This window comes from Blennius ocellaris, assembly GCF_963422515.1.
Source record: "Blennius ocellaris genome assembly, chromosome: 15".
Classification (NCBI taxonomy): Eukaryota; Metazoa; Chordata; class Actinopteri; order Blenniiformes; family Blenniidae; genus Blennius; species Blennius ocellaris.
The window spans coordinates 10,440,103-10,467,718 of record NC_137664.1 but is presented as its reverse complement, the minus strand read 5'-3'; the positions used below and the strand labels follow the sequence as shown (position 1 = coordinate 10,467,718).

Genomic DNA, 27,616 nt, shown 5'->3' with positions numbered 1-27,616 from the left:
AAAACCCTCAAATCCAGACTGATTCAGTTGAAGCCTTCAGACTTTAGCTCCAGTAAGTCGGGGATGTATTCTCAGGCAAAAGTTCACTATTCTTGAGATGCTGAGTGTGGTTGTACATGTGCTGTCTTTGCGATTTAAAAAAAGATCCTGGCTGCCGCTGACCAACTGCTGTACACTTGACAAGACTGACAGTGGATCTCAGGATAGAAATATGGGCCCCGATTTTCCTCATTTCTGAGGTAAGCAATGTCAATGTAGTAAATGGGATTTATATTCCTACAAAAGATGCAACTGTCAAATTTGTTTATGTTCACCGATCAAAGGTAATGTGGTTTCCCATTTTATTCTGGTGTTGTAAATAAAACTTAAATATCCACAACTTCTGGCTGGATTTGTACTCGCAGATATCTTTGCACAAACCTTTGATGGATCAACTTTTGTTTACCTTTATGTGTTTTTTGCAGTCCAAAATCTTAAAATGTTAGTGATGCATTACCTCATGTTGTATAAAATACATTTAGCGTGTATCACACATTGTGTGTGTGTGTGTGTGTGTGTGTGTGTGTGTGTGTGTGTGTGTGTGTGTGTGTGTGTGTGTGTGTGTGTGTGTGTGTGTGTGTGTGTGTGTTGGTGCTACAGCATAAACACTAAAATACTACGAAATTCAGAAAACAGCACAAAAGAAAAAAAAGACGTTTTCTGAATTTCAGAGGGATTCCTTATCATTTTATTGTTATTTTCTCAATTTTGTCGTGTTTTCTGCTTATTTTTTATCTGGGTTTTTTTTTTCCTCTCGCTTTTGTAGTATTTTTTAAATTGTGTAGTGTTTCTCAGTGTTCTGTGATGTTTTGCGCTCCCGGGCCACCCCAATTAACGATATTTATTAATAAACTATTTTATCTCTCACTGATCTCCAAATCCTCGGAGCCGCCTGTGATCTCACGGAGATGCAACTGGTCATGTGAAGGATTAGCCGTCGTAACGGGATTAAGGAAGTCTACTTTCTGTCAAACAGTGTGTGTGTGTGTGTGTGTGTGTGTGTGTGTGTGTGTGTGTGTGTGTGTGTGTGTGTGTGTGTGTGTGTGTGTGTGTGTGTGTGTGTGTGTGTGTGTGTGTGTGTGTGTGTGTGTGTGTGTGTGTTGTTGGGTTGAGGTGAGAGCTGCTCACCGGGAACTGTCTCGAGCTGCGCAGCTCGGCTTCTGATTGGCTTAGAGCTGCACCAGCTCCGAGTAAAGCGGAGGATGTCACGGAGCGCAGGCAGTGCATGCACGGATGCAGACTGGGGAAGACGACGAGATCGGGCGCAAATTATATATATTTTGTGTGTGTGTGTGTGTGTGTGTGTGTGTGTGTTGAAGGGGGGGGAGGAGGGATAAGGTACGTTTTACGGTCTTGAAACTTTGTGCAACTGCTTTGTGTGTTTTGGCTCCTCGCGCTGGCAAGTTCAGTGTGATGTTTTGGCTGCGCGTGGTCAATTCCCCCTCATTACCACCGCCGACACGTCCTCTCGGGAGTGATGGGTTCCAAGTTGACCAGACAGAGAAGTCTTGATTTTGAGAGCAAACTGTCCAAGAGGAGGCGTCAGAGGAGCGATGCGGCCGCGGAGGGGGAGAGAAGTGGCGTCAGGAGCGGCGGAGACTTCTTGTTTACCTCCTTGATGCTCAAGTCCGACAAGCTGCCGGGGATGCTGCGGAAAACCAACCACAGCCCGTATGTGCGGCGTGTGGCGTGGGTCCGGGAGATCCAGAGGCTCCTCCGGGAGCAGAAGATGGAGCAGGCTGCTGAAGTGCTCAAACTGCTCAGAAAGGTACAGGATCTTACTGGATCTGATCACAACATGCCGGGAGTACTTTATTTCTCTGTCTGAAACTTTGGTATGCAAACAGGCTGCATGTTCCTATACTCCACTTTGCATTAAAAATTAATTGGAAAAAAAAAAGTTTTCTTTGACAATCTTTAGAGATCCTTGAGTAGTGCAGCAGCTCAGTGGTTTTGTCCTAAATTCTCTTCCTCCAAACATTCACAGAGCATCACAAAAGCTCAAATAGAGATGCAATGATCACACTCCCACTAGCAGCCAACAGCCACATTCCTCTGTAGGTGTCAGTGTGTTGATGATTTTTTTTTTTTTCACAAAGTTGAACACTTGTAATGCTCTTCTATTTGCAAGAGGTCATTCTGACACAGCCAGTATGCCAAAACATGGCAGATTGCTTCTTCTGTTGAATATCAGAAAGAACATCTCTCGCTTTTGGTGAAAGGCTGTTCGAAATCGACCACCTGTTTCATCTTAGACGGACTGCAAATAATTCAGCTATATTTTTTTGATACGACAGCAGCGCAATGTAGGACATACGTGTGTAATATATGTACTGAAACATGGGAGTTAAAAAATAATGCGGAAGATTTGATCTCAATTTACTTGGTTTTCAGACTAATGACATACGAAGCCTTTTCCAGCTTAAGGTTTTATGGAAATAGCTTGAACAATTGGAAAGCTATCCATGTCCTCTTTTCCCCATGTGAAGGAGGTTTAAAATATACATAAGAAAAGCCTAAAATATCTAAATCCACACATGCAGGAGCAGTTTATCTGAACTCGATTGATGCTGTGGCGTGGTATTGTTAAACAGCTCTAATCTGTCTCCGATGCACAGCATTGTGCAAACGACTCTTTTTTTCCTCAGCACCGTGGCTCCAAACTGTAGGTAAGGCAAGGGTTTTCTCCCTTATCAGTAACACATTCCCATGTAACACCATCACAAGTTTAATCCGCACTTTGTGAAGATTTATCCAAACTATAGAAGTGAAGGGGGGGGGGGTATTTCTCTGAGCTCAGCTTGAGCTTTCTGCTGCCTTCTGGTAGCTGCACATTGATCAAAGGAGAACAGTTCTCGAGTTCAGACAAAAGCAGGTTTGATCAAGAGGGGCCCCCTGTCAGGAAAACTCCCTGCCCATCTGCATGGCGCTGGAGAATAAATTATACTGATGTGTGTTGATTACAGCAGGAAACAATGCAGATGCGAAGCTCCGAAAAGTCATCATTAAAGACAGATTATTTCTTTTTAACACAGACAGCTGTAATGAGCAGAGAACAGACGTATGATGCATTCAGTCTATATTGTAAAGCTACATGTTCACATTTGTTTGAAGTCTAAAAAGAAGCTATGCATGAGTCACCTCCCTTCTGCTTCAAAGTGTCCATATTTATTAAAGCCACCATGCAGTCAGTCACATATTGCACATATATTGCAAAATAAATAAAGAAGCAAGTAAAGATCAACATGCAGATTTGTTGGTCGTGAACAGGGGCAGCGTTCTCCATAGCTCGGCATTTAAACTGCTCACGAAGCACGCATTCTCTCTCCATCGCTCAGTGAGGTGAAGCCAGAGCACTGCTACGCTGTTGGGGCTGAAGCCAAGTGTCTGACTAATAATACTTCAAGATTGGAAGAAGGAAAAAAAAAAAAAACTGGCAGTAGATCTCCTGTTGTTGTTCTCCAGCAGTAAAGCTGCTTTTCCTCCCAGGGATAGATGGATTTGAAGATAATCACCTTGAGATGACGGATGCTGGAACATGTTTCATTCACAATGAGGAAGTCATTACAAAGAGGAACCAATAACACCGGCCTCCAAGCTGTATCTCCATCATAGATCTGTCTTCTGGGCCATTTGGATAATTAGTTTGGGATCTTCTAGATATTCATTAGTAAACAAAGAATCAGCAAATACTCATATCAATTACACTCGACAGCATGCACACCCACTCACCAATGTGCAGCAATGGAGAAAACACTAATTGAAGTGCTTTCTCTTCTAAATTAAGACCTTTGAAAGCTAAAGATTAGTTGTCACGGCGCACTTTTCTTATTCAGCTTAAGACGCGCCATTTAAAAACTAGAGGTGATATCGTCATTCATTGGTCCCTGAAACAATGTCTTTCTATACCCAGAGTGAGCATAAAGGTCAGTGGCAGAAAATGTAATCTGAAATAATCTTGATTTTAACAATTTGCTTTTAGTTTTAACCAGAGAGGCCTGGAAAAGAAGTGTCGAAAAAATTGAGATGTTGCAAATGTCTTTAAGAAAAGTTAAGAATTTAAGCTATTTTAAATAATAAAAAAAAAAATAATGTGTGTTATGAAAAGCAGAAAGTGTAGTGCTTAACCTCACAAGTGTACAGTGAAGCTAAGCACGTACTGAAATCATGACAGTTACTTGTTGAGAAATAATGCCAAAATTCCCATCATAAAAATGGTCATTTGTAATAGGATGCCACACAAACCCATAAATAATTCAGTCACTACTAGTTGTTTGCAAGCCCCTCCCATCTGTTCATTATTCATTATGCAAGACATGAAGTAAAATATTGATACTGCTGTCATGCCAGAATGCAAATTACAAAGAAGCAATTATCTGCGAGTTAGTTTAAGTTGGCATACGACGTGGAGACAGAGCACTCAGCTGTCCTGGCTCGAAGAAAGGATATCCAACCACCAGCACCTCCAACATTTTTGCTAGAGGTTATCTGAAGGACTATTTTGCGGGGGGGGGGGGCTCCTGCAATCACAGCTGGACTGCAGGAGTTCAAAAATGTGTTGTTTTCGCATGCTTGAACAAACACTCCGGAATAGTGGATATTTTTGCAATCTAGTCACCGCCGCCTGCAGCCTGATAATTATGACAGAGGAGAGCTTTAGTTTTGATGAATCTCTGCCTGAAAAGTTGAATTATTGTGTTCTCTAAAATGCTTTCAGGTAAAATGGCCATTAGGGCTTTGCGGCATAAAATGTAATAGAAGCTCACATTGTGGACCCACGTGTCCATTTAAAAGTCAAACAATGGACGGTACGTCTTGGTTTTTGTGGATAGTTAATTTTATAGAGACAGAATGTTGTCCGACTGAAATATAGAAAATGGAATGTGTTTACAAAGGTCTCATAAATTATTGTGATGGATTGTGGATGCTTTTTTTTCTTACATTATGTGATATCACCTCTGTGTAAGTGGACATGTTGACTTTCTATCCGTCTGAAATTCTTGCCAAAGCATTGTTTCCATCAGCTCTTCGTCGGTGCCTTTGAATTTTACTTTACTTTACTTTACAAAATAAAAAGAATCAGTGGGACTGGATTTTTTGCACTCCACACTATATTTAATTGGATTCTAATGAACTGTGCGTGTGTGCGTGTGTGTGTGTGTGAGTGTGTGTGTGTGTGTGTGTGTGTGTGTGTGTGTAGGCTGATGTTCTGCACTTCAGAGCTCATCGTCTTATTCATACATTTTTGCAGATTGGATGTGCATCTTTTGCAAGGGCATTTGTGATCAGATGTAAAAGCACGCAGGCACCCCAAGTCAGTGACAAATAGCAAAACACTGTGTGTGTCTATATAGAGATCAGTCATCTGAACCGATGTCCGTTTAGACTTTTTTTACGTGTATTTAAAGCCTGTGACTCATTGCAAAGATTTACTGGAATAACTCGGGATGCTGCAGCTGTTCCACATGGTTAACACACATTATATTCATGATATAATCTTCCAATTTATCCATGAGTCCTCTTTTGGACACACATGGTACCCTCCATCTGCAGTTAATGAGGTTTGTGGAGGTGGAGGGAGCCGGTATGGAGGATAGCCCAGCGTCAGGGAATCCCACAGATCTCCCCTGTAATAAATCAACCTAAAAGCTGGAGGTGGAAAAAACGCTGATGGGAGTTTTCCTCTTTGCTTCCTCTCTGCCCCAAAGTGTTGAGGCTGTCAGTGCATTCATAGCATGTTTTATGCAGCTACAACCTCCAGCCTGCAATTTGAAAAGCCTGTCGGTCCCTGAAATCAAATGCACAGCTTCTAGTTGTACGACCGCCGTCACTAGAGAGCTTGTGTTTTCTTGCACTTTGCATGCAGGAAAATGGTTCAGTCAGTAGTATAACAGTATGCACAAGTGCTGAAAGTAATCTTTTTGAATTAGCATGGATTTTCTCATCTATATATAGCTCAGCGAAGGCATTATGTTGCTTTAAACCTAAACAAATTTGAGATTTCCGTAGACTTATTTCTGTCCTTTTTTTTTTTCACTTCCACCCTTTCAACTCCTGATCATTTGGCTTCATCTGCTTGGCTTCTTGTCTCCCCTGCTGTTTGCTGTTGCTTTTTTTAATCTAGTTCGTCGTGTGTGTGCATGCCAGTGTGGCAGCATCGCCCCTGAAAAGGCGGGTGACACCACACGCTTGTCAGGCTATTCGATGTGTCTGAGATTATTACCCCCCCCCCAACATTGGCTGTTAATGACACGTTGGCACTCGAAGCATGGCCTGAAGACAATTTATTTCAATATATTTATCTACATTGGCACTACAAATGTAAATAGAAGACAGTACTAATGTCATCAGCACCAGGGGATATATCCCAGTTCCTGGCTTTATTAAACTTTTCTGCCCATGAGATGATCTTGTATGGTGGACCTTTGAAGACAGATGAGAGATGATGTGCAATAAAAATGATTGCAAAAAAAAAAAAAAAAAAAAAAGAAGGCATCCCCTTGACCCCAGATTAGATTGTTCCTGCTGTTCCACTTCCCACCAAATCTCTCTGGCACCCCACCAAAGGGTATTGTCAAATCACACCACTCTTTTAGCGTTTTTGTTCTGCAAAAAATGATAGCAAGTCCTGCGGGAATCGTAACTTGCAAATGAGATTAAAAAAAGAAGAAGAAGAAGAAGAACTTTTATTTTCTTCACTAGAAGAGTTTAACTATGATATTAAAAACAAGTACCACATTAATCTATACTTCCTTTATGCTACACACACGCATACACACACCACCCACACTGCTAATCAGCTGTCTTACCTCTTTACAGTCACTCCAGTGGAAAACCTTTATCAGCTCTCGCTGATAAGAAAAGATGAAACGGGATAATGAACAAAGCTTATAAATACTGACAATCTATTTTCATTAAACGGACCATGAAAATGTCAGCAGAATATTAAGAGGGTGGTTCAGAAGTGACGGCATTAATCAACTGAACCTCTGCGGCACACGTTTGATTTCATAAAAGTTAACCATGTCGTTTTTGTCTCATCCCTTCTTCTTCTGTCAGGACTTGGGACTTCAAGGAACGTCGCTCAATGACATTCTGTACAAGAATGCAGCTTTTCTCAACCTCGTGGATCCTATTTCTCACGAGCTGCTGCTCAGCCTCGCCCGGGACCTGCAGTGTCCAAAAAGGGTAAAGAAAAAATCTGTCTACCATCCTTTTTTTTTTTAATATATATATATTATTATATGCTACATTCAAAACAACACCATGATGTGGATAAGCACTCCAATTCTGCAAGCTACAACATGTCCGCATCTATTTGCTATGCTTAAGTGCACGCGTCATGACCTGTCAGTTTGCCTCATGCAAACCCAAACTCAGAAGTTACACAGAAAGTAGAAAATGGGATTTTGTGTGTCCGGGTGTGAGCCTGCAGATGCATGGAGAGGTCCGGTGCTCTGTTAGCGGACTACCAAATGGTTTCCAGCCGTGCTGGGTCTGCAGGTATATTAGCTTATCTGCTTTGGCTGCTTTATATCTGGACAGCGCAGGTCGGCGCCCCCACAGGTACCACGCTGGGGTCAATAGGGCTGGCGGTCAGGCAGCAATGGGGCAGTGTGGCCGTTGATGTTGATGGAGTTCACGTGCAATTTGTGCTCACACTGGAGATGCCTTTCATGGTTTCCAAGAGCTATACAAATATGAGTAATAGAAGAAAAATGTGGACACAGAAAAGGAAGACATTCTTCCTATTCTTTTGGCTTGATGTAGACTTCCTTTCCAAAGTAGTTGATAGAAGAATGCAATTGCAGTGTATTCTTAAGATGACAGCAGTACACAAACAGGATATTTCCATTATCTATGATAAGATTTATTACACAGTGGATCTGAGAAACAAAATATCTTTCTGCTCTGGAAACAGAAATAGCTGCCGTGATAAATGACAACAAATTCTTCATATGCAGAATTTCCCACTTTCCGTTTGGGAATGTCTCAGTGTAAACGATGTACAGAACAAATTTACCCACTAGAACCTGGGAATATTCCGACTTCCCACTTATTCAAGGGGTCAAGAGGAGATATGGGATCTTTAATAATGAGGTTGTACCAGTTCTGTGATGTTGCATTTATTTGACATGCACAGGGGATCTTGCTCTTTCTCAAAAGGAAACATAATGAACATTCAGTGTGTGGTACAACTTAAGGAAACATTGGAGATAGTCCAAAATAATGTGACGATGCAAAATAAATTAGTTTAATGTGCCATGATAACCATCTGATTGATTGGAGAAGGAAATAATAACAGGGACTGGTCCTTTGAGAAATAAGTCGTGCTTTATCCAAACTGGCCGTCATTTGATTGCAGAACAGCATACAAATCAGACCTGTTAAAATTCAAAGTACATCTTAATCTTAGGTATGAGGATGAAAACACTACAGAAGCTACTCAGACTGGCTATAACACAGGGACCCTGTGGCAATTGCAGTTATTTCAGGTCTGTCGTTATCTCCTTTAAGAAACAATGTGCAGCTTTAAGATAAAGTCACTGTGATCCAGTCTCTACGTACAGAGTCCAGATGATAATCACCTGCAAGAAACTCTTGTCTTATCATCGTTTGCTTAACAAGGAAAGCCCAGAAGGAAGGAAAGTGAGGCACCGGCAGCAATGTTCTCCTGGCTGGCTCGCGACCCATGGCGGGATACTGTGTCAGACGTGACAGGGATGTAGAGAGGCAGCATGCTGGATTCAGGCCCCGGCTGCTGCTTTGAGAGGCCAGCACCTTTCACCACACTGAGATTTATTTATGTTAGATGCAGTATTCCAGGACTGATCGCAGACTTTTACATACATAATTTGCACACGTTCTGAACTTCAGCTCATTTTTCAAGACAGTCTATCGATGTTCTCTCCTGACGCACGCGGGTTTACGGACACGTGGTTATTGTCCAACTGCGCCTGCATCGTTGTACTGATCAGATTGTGTTACTTCCTACAGACTACACATTGCCTAAGAATACTTTTACATGGTACATCAGTATGCACGGCAATAGCATCATGTTCAGTCATCCAAGTGGCTGAAACAGCAGCACTGAATGTTTTGAAGCATGAGGCATGTTTGTTTGTCGCTCAGGAAAAGATGTGGCAGCAGCAATGGTTAATCGCCTTAAGGTAAATTGCCCCTGTCTTTTTCCTCTCTCGCCACATTGCCTCTTTCTTGTTTTCTTGTTGTACCATTAATTAGATTTAGCCTGCTCGGCGCAACCCATTCCATTTAAAGTCTTTAACAGAGGAGAAAGAGAGCGAAAGAAGAGGAGGTGGAGGAAAGACATGAAGGATATAGGAGGCAAAAGAGAAACCGCATTAACGAGACGAAGGAGTGAAAATGTCTGAAGCATAAAATAAACGCTTTGTAAATATGTGAATATCAGTATACCTGTTGGCATGATTTACATGTTCAGAAGTAAAGCTCAGCATTTGCCAGTGACCTTGACTTTGTCAGTGTGTAACCTTTTGAAACAGATCGGTTGTGTAAATAATAATCCCCCGAGGTTGAAGACGAAAAACGAAGACAGTGCATTTATATAGTCCTCTTCATGTGCAAGTCGCACTATTTAAAACTAAATTGAAAAGATTGTAGAAATTATTCAAATAAAACACAAGGTCATCCACTCCTCATGGATTCATGTCACCCAAACACACAAATGCCTTGGTTTAGTTTCCAGTCATTCCTTTGTTTCTTTGATGTATTTTTTTTGTCCCTCATTGGCCTTTTTGTGTGTGCTGCAGGAGACTGAGTCGCACAAGTCTACCAACAAGATCTGCCGCCAGCTGATTTACCACCTGACCCCTCACTCCAAGTGGACCAGACAGAGCGTGCCCAGGAGGAAGTCTCAGGCATGGTGAGTGCCGCTGCCGCTGCCACTGCTGCTGCTTCTGCTGCCGCTGCTGCTGCAGTCTGACGCCAAACCGACAGGCCCTGTCACAATAAACACACCCTCCCCACCTCTTAATCCTGTGACGCCTCGGACCGAGGAGATTTGGGGGAAACTCCTCTCCCTCTTCACTCGAAGGTTTGCTAAGCCTCACTTAGCAAGTATCCAGTTTCCACTCGTAGGAGCAGCAGATTCATAATGTCGCTGCCGTTTTCTAGTAGAACATCACATTGTGGCTATAAATATTCTGTTTATTGTTACAGCAATAAAGACTTTCATCAGAGAAGTAGTTGGACTTAATTGAGGTTTTTCAGAACATTTCACGTCTATCCAGATTTGATCAGCCTTTAACTTTGAGACTTCAAGTAATTTAGCTTGTCTTTATGGTACCATTAGATTCAGTGACATGACCTAAACGAAGCCTTATGGTGGTACAGTCTTTAACACTCTCATCCCTCAGGAAGGTCAGGGCTTGACTTGGGTTTGCTTTTTCTCCCTGTGCATGTGTTGATTTATACTGGACATTCCAGCTTCCTTCCACAACCCAAAGTCATCAGGATTATTAGCAACTGAAAATCATCCACAGGTGTAAAACAGCACTTGTCTGTATTTGTTTGTTCACCATGTGTTGGTCTCGTCCGTTGAACTTGTGCCTGCTTTTGGCCTACTGCTGTCTGGTTATAGAAGTGGGATGGCTCGATACATCGGTGGATGACTTGGATTCCATGAACACAGATATCTGGCGACAGCAGTTCTTTCATTGCAGTTTTAAGATTACCTTTCTTTTATTGGACAATCAATTGTCAATGCAAGATTTCAGTTGAAGATAACATTGTTTAGCAACTCATTGACAGACTTTTTAATTATTAATCGTATCACAATAGTCTATTTAGACATTTACACTGACCGACGACACAGAAAGGTCAGTTCCATGGTGGAAGTGCAATAATGCCCTTTGTCTCATTGTTTCAGTAACAACTATCATGAAGTGCCTTCTGTTCTATCCAATATGTTACAATAACATAGTTACTATGTAAAGATTAGTTTTGCAAACAGCCGGTTTAAATTTTGTTTGCACCTCTGCATCCAGAAAACCATATACCTTCATGAATGACAGAACCACGTTCATTAAAAAACAATCCACGGTACTTCACTGAAGTAAACCAGAAGAGCCAACCTTCAGTTATAAATGAAACGTGAACTCAATCATTCAATCATGGCTTGCCTCATGAGGAAATAAGGAATATGAAGGAAGAAATAATAGCACATCTCTCTCTATCTCTCTCGCTCTCTCATATAAAAAAAATCTTATCATCTTAGAATTGTATTAGTTTATAAGGTTTTGCTTTAAACTGCATTTGTGTTTAATTTCTTCAGTAGTGATTAATCTTTTTAAAACGCAAGCCGTGCTCTTCCTTGAACAATAGCTTGATTAAGATCTTAACACGTCTATAATAAAAACAGCAAACGTGGGTGCAATTTGTGACGAGGGTTTGCTTGAGGTCTTTGTAAACCAAAACACAGTCGAAGCTTCAGGTTGTTCCATTTTTCTCCAATTTGAGGTACAGTGAAGAAGATAGCTCATTTTGGGCTTAAATTGAAGCTCATGAACTTGGAAAGTTTTGTTTTTTTGGTTTTTTTTACATACAAATTGGACAGACACATATTTAATAAAGTGCTTGAATATAATTACTTGAATGAGAACTTGTCAAGCAGATAGACATATGTTTTTGCCTTTTGTTCAGGGTGAGAAGTTTCTCCTACGAGCCAGGATACTCTATGCATGACATTCCATGCAGTTGCACTATCTTAATATTTACATAATTAAGCCAAAAACATTTCCTTTAAAGGGGGTTTTCTGGCCCCAAATGGGCCCAAGTTGGTCAATTTCAACATGTTAAGCTTAAGGTGTATACAGGAAATAATAGTGGACGTCCTCAACCTTGCTATATTTTAAACATTTGTACTTTTCAAATAAAGAGGTTTCTTTCTTACCAATTTGAACGTTTTCTGTTGCACCACAACAAATCACAACACCTTCTGACAAATATGTGTCCATTTTCACACTTTTCTCTCACCAGTGAAGCGAGTTTTCTTCTTAATACTACGGTGAAAGTAACAGTCTCACACCCACTTAAACGCGAGCGTGATTTACATAGAAACATTTCAGCAGCTGAAAGCATCGTTTTCTTCATAACGTCTCATTAAAGCAAAACTGTCACTGTGCCTCTCGGTGTGATCCGGAGAATCCCAAAGCTGGAAACTAATGAGAAACCATCTTCTTGACTCAAAACAAAAACAGGCCAACGTGGACGCATTGCCACCAAACTGCAGACATTCAGAGATCGGACCTAAAATAAGAGCGACCAGAAGACATTGATTACAGCAACTGTTGAAAAACTGTGTAAACAAACAGAAAAGGTCTTGAGCTTAAATTAATTAACAGGTGCATTTGAGGAAGTGATACAATGGAACAAAAACGTCTCTGATTATAATCATACGGCTCTCTCCCTGAGCAATTAACCCAGATTGAAAGATTTTTTTGACAGCTTGAGTTAACTTCCTGCCCCAGTCTCTTGGTTGCAATGTTTCGAAATAACACTCAACAAAACAACAAGGCAGACTCTCCCAGCGTGCTCATTAGCAAGCTCTGTCTCTCTCACAGCTTCCACTGCAAACAACCAGACAGCATCACTTCACTGTGAGACTCTGTGAAAATCACTACAACGTGCAGGAAACGTGAACGTCTTTAGTGGAATTGAAGAATCGCAACACAGTTTCTAATGTTCCGCGCTCTGTGGTGTTTTTCATGATCATCCTGTCCTCTATTTCTCTTGCTTGTCGTCTTTTCCTCCTTCACCTCCCTGCTTCTTCCTTGTCTGCTTTCCCCTCCATTCCACCTATCTGAAAACCTCTTCCTCGCATTGATTTTCCTCCACTCCTCTCTCTCTCCTGTGGGATTTCGCCCTCCTTCTTGTGCGGGCCCATTTTGCTCAACAGTTGCCACACAGAGCGGTTCTGCAGTTTGAGCCGAGGCTCTGGGGGAAGGCTCTGGGGGAAGGCTCTGTCAGATGGAGAGAAGAAGGGGGAGGCGGCATCACTGCAAGGTTGCAGATTAGAAGTCATGTGTTTCCCTCTCTCTCTCTCGCTCGCTCTCTCTCTCTCTCTTTCTCTCTCTCTCTCTCTCCTTCTTCCTACCTCACGACGAATCAATGAATTTGATCTTTCCATATGTAGGAAAAGAAAAGTATTGGCTCTAATTTAATATGTACTGAGTTTTTACATTCCTATTATTCCGGTGAAGAGATCGGGAGAGGTCTATTTGAAAATGTGCTGCAGCCTGCTCCCTGTGTCTCATATTAGATTGTTTCCATGAAATATATGCAGGTGCCTGCAAATGTTCTGGATATAACACATAAATCCTAATTCAAGCTTTATTACTGAGGCCTGGTTTGCTTCTGTAACACCGAGCACAGAGCAAGTGTGCCATGCTTAATATATTATCAAGTCAATTTCATTTTTCTCTGCGGCTGCCTGTGCCAGGTTTCCGCAAAGTACAGTATCACTCAGTCCCCGGAGGAGTTTTTAATGGTATTGTAATTGGTATTGAATTTCAGATTAATCAAGCTCATATTTTTTTATTACACTAGAATTGCCCTTCCAGCACATTTTGAAGAGATTGGACTGCGATTGCTGTTGCTATTTCATTACTTGTCTTTACTGTGAGGCAATAATTGATGTGATGCTCTTACAGCAGCAATTACACACATCTTCAGTACTTTTAGGAAATCACTTGAGTTCAAGAACACTTTATCTCGTGTGCTGTTTTAATTTCATCATGTAGAAATGCTCAACGTATATGAAGGCGTCTTTGTGCATCTGGTGTTTTGGTAATTGAATCACAACTGTGTTGTTCAAGAGAGATGTGGCTAATTGCAAATCTACACTCTGTTTGGACATTCACTCTGATGAAAGACAGAAATGCGTCGTGGCTGTGACAGCTGTTACGAGCGGGTGTCATCAGTCGCCGGTGAGTCCTGATGTTTGACCCTGAACTCACGCTGACTTTCCTCCCACAAGGTCATTCTGTGAGGGCTATCTGGAACCTCTTTCCTCAATTCAATCCAACTTTATAAACAGCTCTGAACACAGTGCTGCTGGAATACTAACAAACAGTAATAGGGTTTTGCCAAATAGTGCTGTGCATTCATGCTAAGCAGAAATAAAGTTAAGGTTTAAACAACTTGGGTGAGTTAAATGTGTCATATGATGCTTGTTGGAGTGCACACAATTTAAGAATTGAAACAAGCCAGGGAGAGAGATGACAGAATTCTCACTTCTGGGGCGTCATTCCAGGTATAGGGACGATTATGACTGTTGGAAAACCATTAGAAAGTGAATTTTGCATAATATGACCCCTTTAAGATCACACTTATTGCCTTTATTTTCATAACAACAGGTGTTTATAACTGTTGGAGAATATGCGCAACCTTCATAGTGCTTGTACCACATTATTCCGCCCAGACACTGAACACTGAACATCTTCATTTTATTCATATTATAAGATATTATTGGTAACAGCTGTTTGGATCCCAGGACAAAACTCTTTTCCTGCTGATTAGATGCCATATTATTGTTTTTTGTTTTTTGTTGTTGTTGTTGTTTTCTTTGCTACAGCTTCATATATAGCCTGCAATTACCATAACTGTTCGATCAGGGTTTTCATTGAAGCACATTTCATAATTTAGTAAATGTCTGTTGAACGTCCAAATAATTTTGTTTAAAAGGTTCACACGGGTTCTTTATGCAGACACACAAGAGCTAAATTGTAGCAAAAGCAGAAGAGGGTAGCTTTTTATACTTAAAATGTATATAGGCTAAGCGCTGTCTCTCGATGTACAAGTAAATAGGAGCCTTTTGAAGAACCTCTTTGCCAGTTCTCCCTGTTTAGAGGTCACACTCATTGGATGTGGGCTTTTCCACCAGAAAGAACTCGGTTCGAGTTTCGGGGCCAGGGCTGGATTGAGCACCAGTTCTTATGTGGCCAGGTCTGCCTCTCTTGTCTGTTCCCTCCAGTTATGTCTTATACAGCCTTATCAACTTTTTTCATCTGTCATGGTTTAAATGTACTGAGGGATTCACAATGAAACTGTCTTGTCTATGTGGCATTGTCAGAGCCATGTAGGTGGAAGTCAGTCTGGGTGTTATGAAAGCATTGAATGATGGCGGAAAAAGAAGGAAAACTCTCAGATGTAAAGTGGAATCTAAAATATAAAGTGCAAGCAGTAGAAGCTCTAAAGTAAAGTTAATGCAACACTATGCAATAAAATATTTGTCACCATGTGGTGATGAGGTGGTCTGTACTCGAGTCTCATAGGGAGCAAATTCTTGGTTCAACTCTGGGCTTCAGGACCTTTCTGTGTAGAGTTTGCAAGTCTTTGCCCTCTTGGTGAGAGTTTGTTTCAGGTTTAACGCCATCGTCCAAACACGTGTGTATAAGCTTAATTTGTATCTCAAATTTGTCTGTTTGTTCTTTGAACTGTGTTCAAAGAGAAATGGAGTTTATGCATTTTAGTTTTGGTTCATCCTGATGGCTAGGTGAATACGAGACTGGCTTCAAATGCTTGATGTGTTATCTGAAGCCCAGATTACTTTTTCTGAGCAAAGCATAATTTCCTATCAATTGTCCACTCAATTTTGCTGACAAGATAGTAAATGAGGTCCAACATGAAGCCACTGCAGTTTGGTGGACAATGTCAGACTGGCGTCTTAGATTGAAAAGTTGGTAAATATTCTGCTACTTAGGAAAAGTAATTGAAACTCAAAATTTAAATAGTGAAAATATGTAAATGTCTGTATATTGTTCATGTGTAAAAGCCCTCAAATTGCTGAAATCACAGTTACAAAAGTGTTAAAACGAAAACACACTTGCTCTGATTTTTAAATTACGCGTCTGTGGCCTAAATTACGACTCCGCCACATTGCCCTTGTAAATGTGTTTCTTTCACCTTTATCATCGTTGTTGGAACGTCCTTCCCACTATAACAAGATCACCTTTTCCATGTCTTTGCTGATAGGCTGAAAACTCATTTTCTTAAGTGGCGTTACACATCATCCTGTCACTTCTAAATCATACACTGGTGAGGCATTAGCCAGCGGAAAGACGTTGAAGCATCTTGACTACAAATGCATTTCATTTAGCACTGAATTTTTAATTTTTTTTCTAATATCTCTTTAATACATTGTGGACAACTTTTTTTTTTTTTTTCTGCAGCATTTCACTGCTCTATTTCTAGACCAGATTCCTTGACAGCTCTCCGCTAATCAACCGGAAAGTGCTCTCTGGGATTCTCCAAGTAGTATTTCCATGCTCTGCTCAGCCTAGTTTGCACTAACCTTTAAAGAAATCCCATCCTCTCCCTTTCTTTGTAAATATTTCCATCATTTTCCCCACATAAGAGCCTTTCCACGTGTTATTATTATCTCTCAGGACATTCCTGTATATCTCTTTGTTTTCATACTGAGAGTGCAGATGTACGCGATAAGATAAAAGCTTATTATCTCATGCGGGAGACATCCTTAATAAAACTGTGACTCAAGAGGTTGCAGGGTCATCCACACTGAAATGTCTCAATAGCTGTTGGCAATACTATTCTGCAGACATAAAGCTGAGAGGAAAGCCATTAAGAAAGAAATAAGTTGAATACGTAGCGGGTACATTTTTTTTTAAAGTAAAAGCTCAATGCCTTAATGTTTTTTCTAAGAATTACTGTAATAAATGTGGGGTGGTATGAAGAGAAGAGTAACTCATCGAGGCCAATCTTACAATTTTGCACTTGAGCCTGCATCAGAATTACTATAGCTTTAACTTTTAATATAAAGGCCTTAAATGTCACAATACAGACACCCTAGTCAAACCACATAATGTGTTGCTTTCCAATATCAATACTGATTTTCACAGAATTGGTTGGCACTACAATGAACAGTAAGGACGGATATATTGAGTATCCGTCATTCACTGTATTGTACTGCAGATATATAACGATGAAAACTCCATAGAAGATGAAACTTGATGAAATAGAGGAGTCCAGGCAAATATGACCATGAAGAAAAAGTGCCTATTGAATGAATTCATTGTGTTCGACAAGAGAGAACGTGCAGCCATACGCTAACCACACATGACTGTATTCAGCAGAAATGTTTGTAGGGTGTAACTATTGTCCAGATTCTGCGCTTTTGCTTTTACTTCAGTTAAAAAAATAAATAAATAAATTGTCGTTTCACCCATTTTTGGACACAAGAATCTATTTCACAGCTAATCAGTGTATTTTTGCTGCATCTCATCATGATAAAATTGTGGCAAAGCACTATGAATTGAATTGTTCAGTCTGAAAAGAAACTGGCTGTGATTTGCCTTTGGGGCATGGGGGGGGGGGGATCTACCCCCCTCTGGTTAACGCATCGCCTCTTTTGCTGAATTATTTTTATCACAGGATGACAAAAGCTATCTCTCACAGCCATTAAAGCTGCTTGTCTCCTGATATCCAAGTGAACGCAGGGCTCCAATACGCGCACATCGAGAGTGAAATTTACACTATAATTTTAGTTGATGTTTCTTGTCACATGTTTTTTTTGGGGGCCTGCTGCATCCAAAGTCAACAAACGTGTTATTAGATCCATTCATTATTGCACTTTATTTTATTTCAATGTGTCTTCAGTACAATTTTTATTAGATTCAGCTCTGACTCAGTGTTTTAATTCATATCAAAATTACTTTGGGACTTCATTTATTCCCTTTTTATTATGACTTCTTTTTTTTTATATATTATATGGAAAATTTAATAAACAGACAGTGTGAATATGCATTATTTAAGATAACATTAGTGATTCGTTTTCATTAAAATGTTGAAACTTCAGATGATCCAACACTTTGATTAATAGCTTGTCAGCTTTATTCATATTTGACTTCCTTTCACTCTAAAGTCGGTTGTGTCACGTCCACTAAAATGAACTACATGGTTCCTCCTTGTGTACATGGGACACGTGTTCACTGCCTTATGTCATCTGCCTGTAATACATGTATGACCCATTTCTCTGTCATCCACATCACTCCCCTGAGGGATGCCCCGTCAGTCCAAACAGACTCTGACACAGCTTCCCCGTCGTCTGACCGACCCACAAGGTCGACCCCTCAGGTGAGGGCGAAAACTCTTGAGGAGGGTGGTAAAGTGTTTGTGGAAAGTCTGAGTCTGTGAGTGTTTTTGAATCCCTATAAAGCAGAAGTTGGGTCCATTTCTCCTCATATTTCCATTTTGCTATGAAGTATTGCACTTGACTGCACGCTGCTCTCAGTCTGCTCAATCTGCTTTCTGTTTGACCTCCGCTTTTAATAGAGACTTAAAGATCCAGCCACCATCCTCGGCCATGAATAATTGAGGGCTTCCCGTGGTACAGACTGAGATCCTGCAGGATGAGAAAGGGGGGGTGGAAAAACTGTATCCATTGCTCTAATCTTCAGGGTATAGAGCTGTAAAGATAACTAGATTAATCAAATCTGTTGATCAGTTGCCTCATAAATGAAGGTACATGTAATTGTACAGAAATTCCAAATGCTGATATGTGTTAAATAACTGCTGCGGGCGTTCCTCGGTTTTCATCGAGGGATTGAACCTCTCTTAGCCTTTCATTGATTGGATTTTAACTGTAAATCAGAGATAAGGCAGGCGCTGCTCAAGCATAGCAGAAACAGGAATTGTCATGCCTTTGATAATTTGTGGGCTTCTTTGAGTCTAATCCAGATCGCTCCCTGCGATCAAGCCCCTCGGTCTGTGTTTGGAGCCCTGCATTTTAATGCTGGTTTCATAACTGTGCCTTGACATAGTATAGGAGACACAGGCGCACTCCTCCATAATACTCAGTTATGTAATACAAACTGTTTTCTGTGTGTCCTGTCGCAGTATTCTTTCCTCCTAAGCATTCAGTTTGTCACATCACATCAAACCATGGGTGAATTTATAGCTCATCCAAGGAGTACATATACCATTTTGCATGCTGCATCGTCGTATTATGGTACATTCTGTACCAAGAGGTTGTGTCATCCTTGGCACAAAAGTGAAAATGTGGCTTTATCTTGCGTTGCAAGTCGCATATTACTTGAAGGAATATGTGTCACATCGATGTTCGGCTGTTTGTGTTATTTTTGAAGTGGACATTAGGTAGCAGAAAGGGATGTATTGTCATTTTCCTTTTGTAAGAATTTATTATATCATGCATTCCCCCTTTCTATGCTATACAATACACAATACACTGTGTTGTTCAGATGCAGGACCGAGGGGGGGGGGAGGAAAATACTGTATTTTCTACATAACAAAATATCTCATACACAACTTCTTAAGAAGCAGAAAGCAGTGTGCTTTGAGCACACGCATTATGAAGAAAATGAGGTTCAAACAGCTGAGGACTGGAGCACAAATCATTTGAAAACATTCACAAAAACCACTGCACCAAAAAAAAAAAAAAACGTATGAAGCGCATCTATGATAAAAGCACATTGTTTTGCAGTAGTTTTGTGTTGAGAGGAAAAGTCACGCCCATTTCACATGTTTTCTACATCCGTCTCCAAGCAGCCCAGGAGAGTTGTATGATGGAGTAGCTTAAAGCTGCAGAGTTCTTTGTCTTCTGCTTGACAGCTCCTTCGAGCATTTTCCTTTCTCATTTTGTGCTCATTAAAACTCCACCTTCAGTCCTGGATAAAAAGACTGATTGGGTTATCAACCAAAAAAATGTTTGTGGGGGGGGGGGGGGGGGGGGGGGCTTTTTCAGGTAGGGGATTTTTCTTTCATGAGTATTAAAGTATATAGCATATTATATATGACAGTGCCATGGTACTTATGACACTATCATGGTATCTCTGACTGTCTATCAAGCTATTTTTAACATTACTAAACTGCATAGCAGAGTTTCTTTGATAATATTATTGTCAGGTCTCCTGAAAATTGTGGTATTTTTGAAAGGACCATATTATATAAGATCATATTTTTTGAGAGAATATTTTTCGACAGCATGTGAATGCACTACCCTACAGGATATTGCACTGTCAAAATGTACCATTCTACAAATATCTTTATAACCATGTTACTTATTCAGTGGTAAAGTTTCTTACGCTTTTTTTTTTTGTTTTTTTGTTTTTGTACATTTTCATTTTCTGAGGGCACATGTGCCATCACTTCACTCTGTGTTAACGTCAACATTTCCCCAAGCTTTGGATTCAAAGTTTCCAAGAACTAAGTGACTGATCTGAGATGTCAAAACACTGCACGGCCCCGGAGCAGCTCCATTGACGACACACAATGAATGCAGCCTTAATCAGCCCATCCGCTAAATGTTTCACTGAAATTTAATCCAAATCCAAATGAGCTTTGAGGCTATTTTTTCCCTTCCCAGAAAATATGCCATTATCCCCATGAAACAGGAAGACAGTGGATGGTATGTGCAATCACCACTTTCATGTTTCCCAGTACATTTCCTGCAAAACCGTAGTATTAATATGACAGTTGCATATTCGAGGAAACTGCAAATTTAACCACATTTTCTTGCTCACAGTGGTTGTAAAGGACTCTCATTAACACGGTCCAAAGTGCCCGAAGGCATAACAGCAGCATATTTGATGCTAAAACTGAGTTGAGTTGAACAAACTGGTGGAGGAAGTGTTCATCGCCGCAGCCTGCAGTCACAGGCTTGAAGGCACATTCAGATAAGAAGAGACGAATACAGAAATAAAAGAGAGAAGTCCTTCACCGGCTCACTTCTCAAGGATGTTCAGTAGACCCTTGTAGGCTCTCCCACAGCTCAGCCATACTACAGTGCATTTATTATACAAATGCCTGGCGGCAAAACAGTCCGGATCGATCTGAGAAATAAACAAGTCAAGACCAAAGCGTTGATGAAGCAGACATTGATCTGGCCATCCCACGGGTTTGTGGAGCAGTGTCCACATCCAATGTTTCTGAAGTGCTTTTAAATCATTCCCCTGAAATGAGTCAAGTGTCTCTCTGCACACTCAGCAGGAAATACATTTTAATTTGTGTTTCACCGAGTTTGTCCTCCCAGCTGAGTTAGGAGTGGATATTATCTCTGACCTGATCACTGATGTGCAAAACTTGGTCAAATCCTTGCAGCTTTCAACACTTGTTCCACGGAGTCAGAAACTAGGCCATCATGAATGGTATTTATTCATCTCAAAGCTGCCTGTGAGACAGTTATTGATGCTTTTTTTCTAACGTTTGGGATGTTTACTGTGATGCTATATTGTGAATGTAAAAATGCTCATTGTCCTCTTCATGAGAAAATCGCGTTTCTACTTTACCAATAAAGACTTTTTTCGATTTCGTTAACCAGTCCACCAAAGGACTGGTTAAGTTTTAACCATGTGAGACAGACAGCCACATTTATGGGTAATTTAAAATCACCAATCTTTCTCACACATACATTACCTCTTTGATATTAATCCTTTTTAAAGACTTTGGTTGTATTACTTCTTTATTGATCTAAAAATCTACTTTATCTTATAAATCTGTAGAAATAATTATAAAGTGTCATCTCACTGCAGCCTCAGTACGTTTACTGAATGAACGCGACAAATTAGCATGAATATTCAACTTTTAAATATTGAAACTTTTAATTAGTTTTACCAAACATGATCTTCTGACATTGCTGCATTGAAAAAGTGAACGTGGGGGGGAAATGCTCAAACACCACCGTCTGCCGCTTAATGCATTACTGATTCATGAGAGTAAATGAAGGGGAACATGTTTTCTATGTGGGAAGACACATGACAAGTTTCTGCTGCCATTTGCTTTTAGCTCTCAACCAGTGGCAGAATATCGAGGGCTCGTTAGATTTTCTGTGTAAAACATTGACGGATTTTAATTTAGGTGAATGTACATGTTCGACCTGACCCCATCAGCCCTTCTCTCCTTTTTTTTTTTTTTTTTCAAACACTAATTTGTCCAGCACTCTGTCTCTGTCAGGACTGAGCATGGAGAAAGTGTTTGGTTGCATTCAAGCGGAAATTGATTAGCGGGCTGGTGGAGCGCGGAAAACTGCAGAGTAACGATGAGCACTTAACTTTAGAGCATCAGGACAGACAGAGTGGAGATCACGCTGATACTCAGAGGCACCAAACATGAGCCAGAAAAATGAAATCAATTAATGGGGAAGTTTTATTGTTGTCTTGAGGTGTACGACACTCATACACATGGATGACACCAAAGAAACAAACTATGGATAAAGTTGGTAAATATTGAGAGCAAACAATCGGGAAAAAATCAACAGTTTATTCAATCTGAAAGGCAATATTGCAATTTTAAGGAGATAATATGAAGGTTTGACTGGTGCAGATGCGGACACTCGCCGTAGCTGTTTCCAAACACCTGAGGTTTGGACGGGTAGTGGGAGAATAGTCAATTCTTTCAATGAATCCTAATTATGTAATCATTTCCAAACAGCATTTTTAGCATTGCCCCCCATAGCAATGCAATTTGCAGTTAGTACTTTTTCTGAGGGAAAATTGTGTGAGGAAAACATAATGTATGTTTAACACGCGCTGCGTCTTAATCCTTTTTTCCATACTGTAATATTCTCCATGTCTCTCTTTTTTCAGAGAATGGCTTTGAGTTGATTGTTTTGTTCTGGGTTATTTCTATTGATGTGGTATAAAATCAATCTCCCTCTCACAGAGATTAAAGCTCCTTTACCAGCAGGCTGGACAAAAACACATCAAATTATTGCAATTGCAAATCCAAGTGGAGCAGGGGCTGCCAACTCTCAGTGATCCAGAGTGAAAGTCCCATTATTGACTTCAAGACTGCCTCATACTGAGGAGTAGTAAATTTCAATTGAAGTCGGACTATCGAATTGATTGCACATTTTGTTGTAAAGCAGTTGAGATCCATTATTATAGGCTACTGTGAAAGTTGGAGTCAGGTAGGGTGGGTTCCTACATATCACAGTACCAGTGTCAGCTATTACATAATAAGAAGAAAAAGACTAAGGACGATGGTTGGTTTAACACATCTTAGTGACAGGTAACTATAACAGGACGTATTAGGAGCAGGGGGCTGTTGAGGGTCAAGGGTCATGCTCAGGGACCCACAGTGGTAACCTGGGAACATCCAAACACTCCTGCATGCATGGTTGTTGCTATAGCTTATTTAAAAATTGTCATTCTACCTACTATAAATCACATTAATTTATTAAAAAAAAAAAAAATGTAATTAATATAATTTTTAAAAGCCTGTGTCAGTAGTAATTAATATGCTGATTGGCTATTGTTTTATTGGATCGTCCTTTATTGTGACAGTCTTATGGATGTTTTGTGGGTTGTAATTTGTCCTGTAATTGTATTTTTTTTACTGGCTGCCACCTTGACCAGGTCTTCCTTGAAAAAGAGATATTAATCTGATTAATGATGGAGTTGCTGAAGTATATTTTATTGATCTCTCTTTTGGAAATTACTTTATAGCTAATAGCTAATCTTAACTACACCTACTAAGAGCAGGTGGAGGTCGAGACTCATTCGAACCAGCAAACCTCTGATGGCATGTGCGTGTCTCTCACCTCTAGACCACCATCATTTTGTGATAGAATTTAGGTTAAAAAGATGTTTCGTTAGGAGTCACGATTATGTTTTTGTTCCAACCTTTTCTGTAAGTGCGATCTTCTTCCCCTGCACTTGACTTGAACATCACAATTCCCAGATGTTTTATTTCTCGCCCCTGGGGTTTACATAACTATAGAACAGCGAGGACCCTTGTTCAGTGTGTAACAGTTAACAATATCCCTGAGGAAAGATAGACCATGAAAAGCAATTAGACAGTCTGCCTGAACTCACATTTAAGCAGCCAATAGTTTGACACATGAGACTCGGCTCTTATTAGATTCCTGTGCTGTTTTATCAGTTGCTCCTGAGGATGTCAATAGATGGATTTCCCTCAGTTATTTGATTTGAGTGTCAAAACGGTAGCAAACTCTTGTTTGCGTCATGTTTGTGCCAGTATTCCTTAGAAGTTGTTTGTGTCTGAGCTGGTCCAAGAGGATATGTACCACAACCCACGAGCATGGCAGTCACATCAGAGGGAGTGAGATGAGACGCTTCGCTGTTTATGTTGTTATCATGTTATGCCGACGGACTATAGCGCACACTGTGGCTTTGGAAACGCTCGCTGTGCCCCTGGGCCCGCGGCCAGCCGAGCGGCCCGTGGGTGGAACTGTGACCACAGAGCCGGCAGGCGGCAGATTTCGAAGGAAGTTGCCTTCACTCCATCTCATTAGAGGCGCATTAGAGAACCCCCCCCACCCACCCACCCACCCACCCACACCACCCACTCAGCATTTGTATCCACCCAGCCTGCCTAATGGAATAAACCCAAGCGCACAGGTGAGAGGGAAAAGCTTCAGGAGAGGCTGGAAAACCCTCCTATAAATAAGTCAGAGTCAACAAAAGTCGGTTTCATTATCGTGGAGTGCAGAGGCTGTGCAGTGAGGAGGTACAGTAAACCTTGTGAAGTCTTGAGTGTGCCAAGAAGAAGGCTTTCCCAGGAGACGCTCGTCAGTAATGTTTCAGTGCTGAAACCTTAAATCACTGCATGTGAGTCATATTAATACAATGCATTCGAGATAAATATCATTGTGTTCAATCTTATGATGCCGAAACAAGAATTCCAGGAGCGTTTCCAGTGAGAATAGTCACATTTCATTTCGCTACGAAGGTTTGTCAGGTGACTTGTTTTTTTGATTGATTCACAAGCCTCTAAAGTAAGCCATTCAAACTAGAAAAAAAAAAGAAAGAAAAAAAAGTTAATACATTTGCTTTGGCAGGACACATTTAGAACAAAGGAGATGGTGATATTGCACAAGAGTAAGAAAACGAAACGAAAAGAGGGCCAAGAAAATACAAAGAGCAAGAAAGTGAGAGGCAGTGAGCAGGAGTAAGGATATGAGGGAGGGAGAGTTGAATTATAGCCTCCTCCTGGAATCAATAATCTTGCGAATCACAGCCCCGGTGTGCCGCAGATCTTTCTCTTCCCTTTAACCAAGCCGAGAGGGTGACAGATGTAAAGAGCACAGCCTGACGATTTATGAGGCTCCCAGACAGACCAGAGAGCAGAACGAGAGAGAGAGAGAGAGAGAGAGAGAGAGAGAGAGCGAGAGAGAGAGATGTAGGGATGATAATCCTCGCCGTGCCCGAGGAGGTCGAGGGACGAGTCGAGGCAAACTGGGCTGAGACAGAGTGGATCAACATTAGCCCACTTAAACATTCGTCTTCTGTTTGGCAGTCTTTCTTGAAAACATTTCTTCTCCTCCTTCATCCTCTCATGTTTGGCAGGCGCATTCTTGCCGACTTCTTCCAATTGTAGCACCGTGGGGTGACGCGCCTGTGCAGCGCTGACATGGATGCCACCGCCTTATAGTTCCTCCTATGCATATTTAACCACACTCTGATATAGAGAGAACATTTAGCTACAGATTGTCTGGTGCGAGCGGAGGCAGCGAGGGATGCAATAATCCAACCTGACAGGTGGACTCTCATAGTACTTTTCCTCTAGATGGACGCATACGACACCTGTTGTCTCAAGTTACCAAAATAGATCATGATAGCTTGCCTTTATCAGTTTTGTCTCTCCCTGCTACAAAGCTTCCATCCATCTGTCTTTTACCCTTTAGTCGTCCTGCCTTTGAAGCACAGTATCTCCAAAGAAATTCATCAAATCCTCACTAAACTTTTAAAAAAAACTAAAAAAAAACCTGAATGCTACATGAGTGCAATGATACAACCCTCAAGTATGTGAGCTAAATATAAATCTACTCCCAGCAGTTGGGAACAAGGAGAAACAGCTCGTCCACCTCTGGACAATAAGCTAATAAAAATCTGGCTGTCAGCGCCTCCAAAGCTCAAGAGAGTCACTGCAACTTTTCACTGTCCAGATTGTTACAGACATACTGTGTGAGAGAAATGAATCTTGTGCAATGAGTTTTACTTGAAGCCGAATGGATGCATGTTTCACTGGAGCGAACCAAACGGTGACTTCTCACATATTTTAAATCTCACCCAGCTCAGCTCAAGTGTCTTATTAACCCGTCACTCACAGTACTTCAAACACAAGTGACCTGATTTTGGGAAAATCCGATAAAAAAAAGAAGCATCTCACTGCTGAATTTCTAGTTTTAATATGATGCTCATCCACAGGTTAAAGGTGCAGCAACACCTGGTTTGTAACTGGTCAAACAGAAGTTCATCAACTTTACTCATATTCATTTATTCAAAGTCTTTGATGGGCTCCTCTTTCCTCAGAGCAGGCTTAAAGATTGCTGCGTGGAAAAGATATGACAAGCCAAACTGAAAACAGCTGGTGCCTTTCCCGCAGTTGACATTCAGCCCGGGAGAGAGATTTTGTTGCTTGAGGACTGAGAGACATTTAAATGCAAATTCTCTTCTTCACAATATTGATTGCGAAACTCTATACGCTGGTAGATGCTGTTTCTTTTTTTGTGCATACTTTGCAGTTCCCCTGTACTTTTGAGACAGTGTAGCACCACATTACAGAGTCCCTTTAAATCAATGACCTGAGTATCACAGAGAAAAGATTGCTTGTCTTTGCTTAACGAACTGCGAGCATCCCCAGAGGAACTGTCTACCGCATTTTGTGGACTTCTCTGGAGTCAAAAGCTCTTGATTGCTGTACAAATATAGGTTGATTGATGAACTGGATGCTCTTTTTTTTTTTGGTCTGTTGATTGCTTACTTAATGTTTAGACTGAATGGATTTTCTTATCTTCTTATCTTTGAAACAGCCTGAAGACCACCCTGAAGAAGAAGATGTCGGGGGATGTGGTCAACCTGTCAGGGATCCCCCTGTCTGGCCGGGACATCCACCGCGTGGCCTTCCACCTTCAGAGCAGCAGCGACGCGGTGTCGGCTGTGGACTTGAGCTTCACCGAGCTGCAGGACGACAGCTTGCGGCTGCTGCTCCCGTCCCTCTGCGTCCTGCCGAAGCTCACGATACTCGCTGTCAACGGGAACCGTCTGACAGTGGCCGTCCTGAAAGACCTCACCGACACCGTGAAAGACCCCAAGAAGTTCCCCTGCCTCGCCTGGATCGACCTGGGCAACAATGTGGACATCTTCACCGTCCCCCAGCCGCTGCTCGTGGCCCTGCGGCGGCGCTTCGGCCTGCGCAGCAGCCTCCCCACCATCTACGAGTACAAAGAGGCGCAGGCGTTCAGTGGTTACAACCCGAACATGGAGACCTCGGTGGAGGAGCCCAGTCTGTACGAAGAGGCAGACGTGGAAGAAGACGATAGAGAGGATGAGGAGGACAGACTGGAGCTTCAGGCCTGGGGCTTCGGAGATACGAGTGCAACGAAAAACGTGGCGGTACACTTCTGTGAAAGGTGATCGCCCCAAATACGCGCTTCGTTTCGGACCGACAACCCTCGTTTCCCTCGGTACCACCCCGCCCTACATCTCGCCTCCTGCATTCATCCGGTGTCAGCGTGGCAGAAGACGCACACAGTGACCCACACTTCTCTGAAAATAACTCTAAAGTGAGTCGCTGTGTTGTGTGTCCCCCTGGATGCTGCCCG

At 41.4% G+C, this 27,616-nt stretch overlaps 1 protein-coding gene across 1 annotated transcript; it reads left to right on the top strand.

Annotated features, from left to right (window-relative positions):
* Positions 1-1,498: 1,498 nt before the first annotated feature.
* On the top strand, positions 1,499-27,428 carry lrrc75bb (leucine rich repeat containing 75Bb; the record flags this gene model as incomplete). Its single annotated transcript, XM_080510196.1, has 4 exons — positions 1,499-1,807; positions 7,099-7,227; positions 9,828-9,940; positions 26,825-27,428. Exons 1-4 carry the CDS (start codon positions 1,517-1,519, stop codon positions 27,426-27,428), a joined length of 1,137 nt encoding a protein of 378 aa, XP_080366322.1. The 5' UTR covers positions 1,499-1,516.
* Between the last annotated feature and the right edge of the window lie 188 nt (positions 27,429-27,616).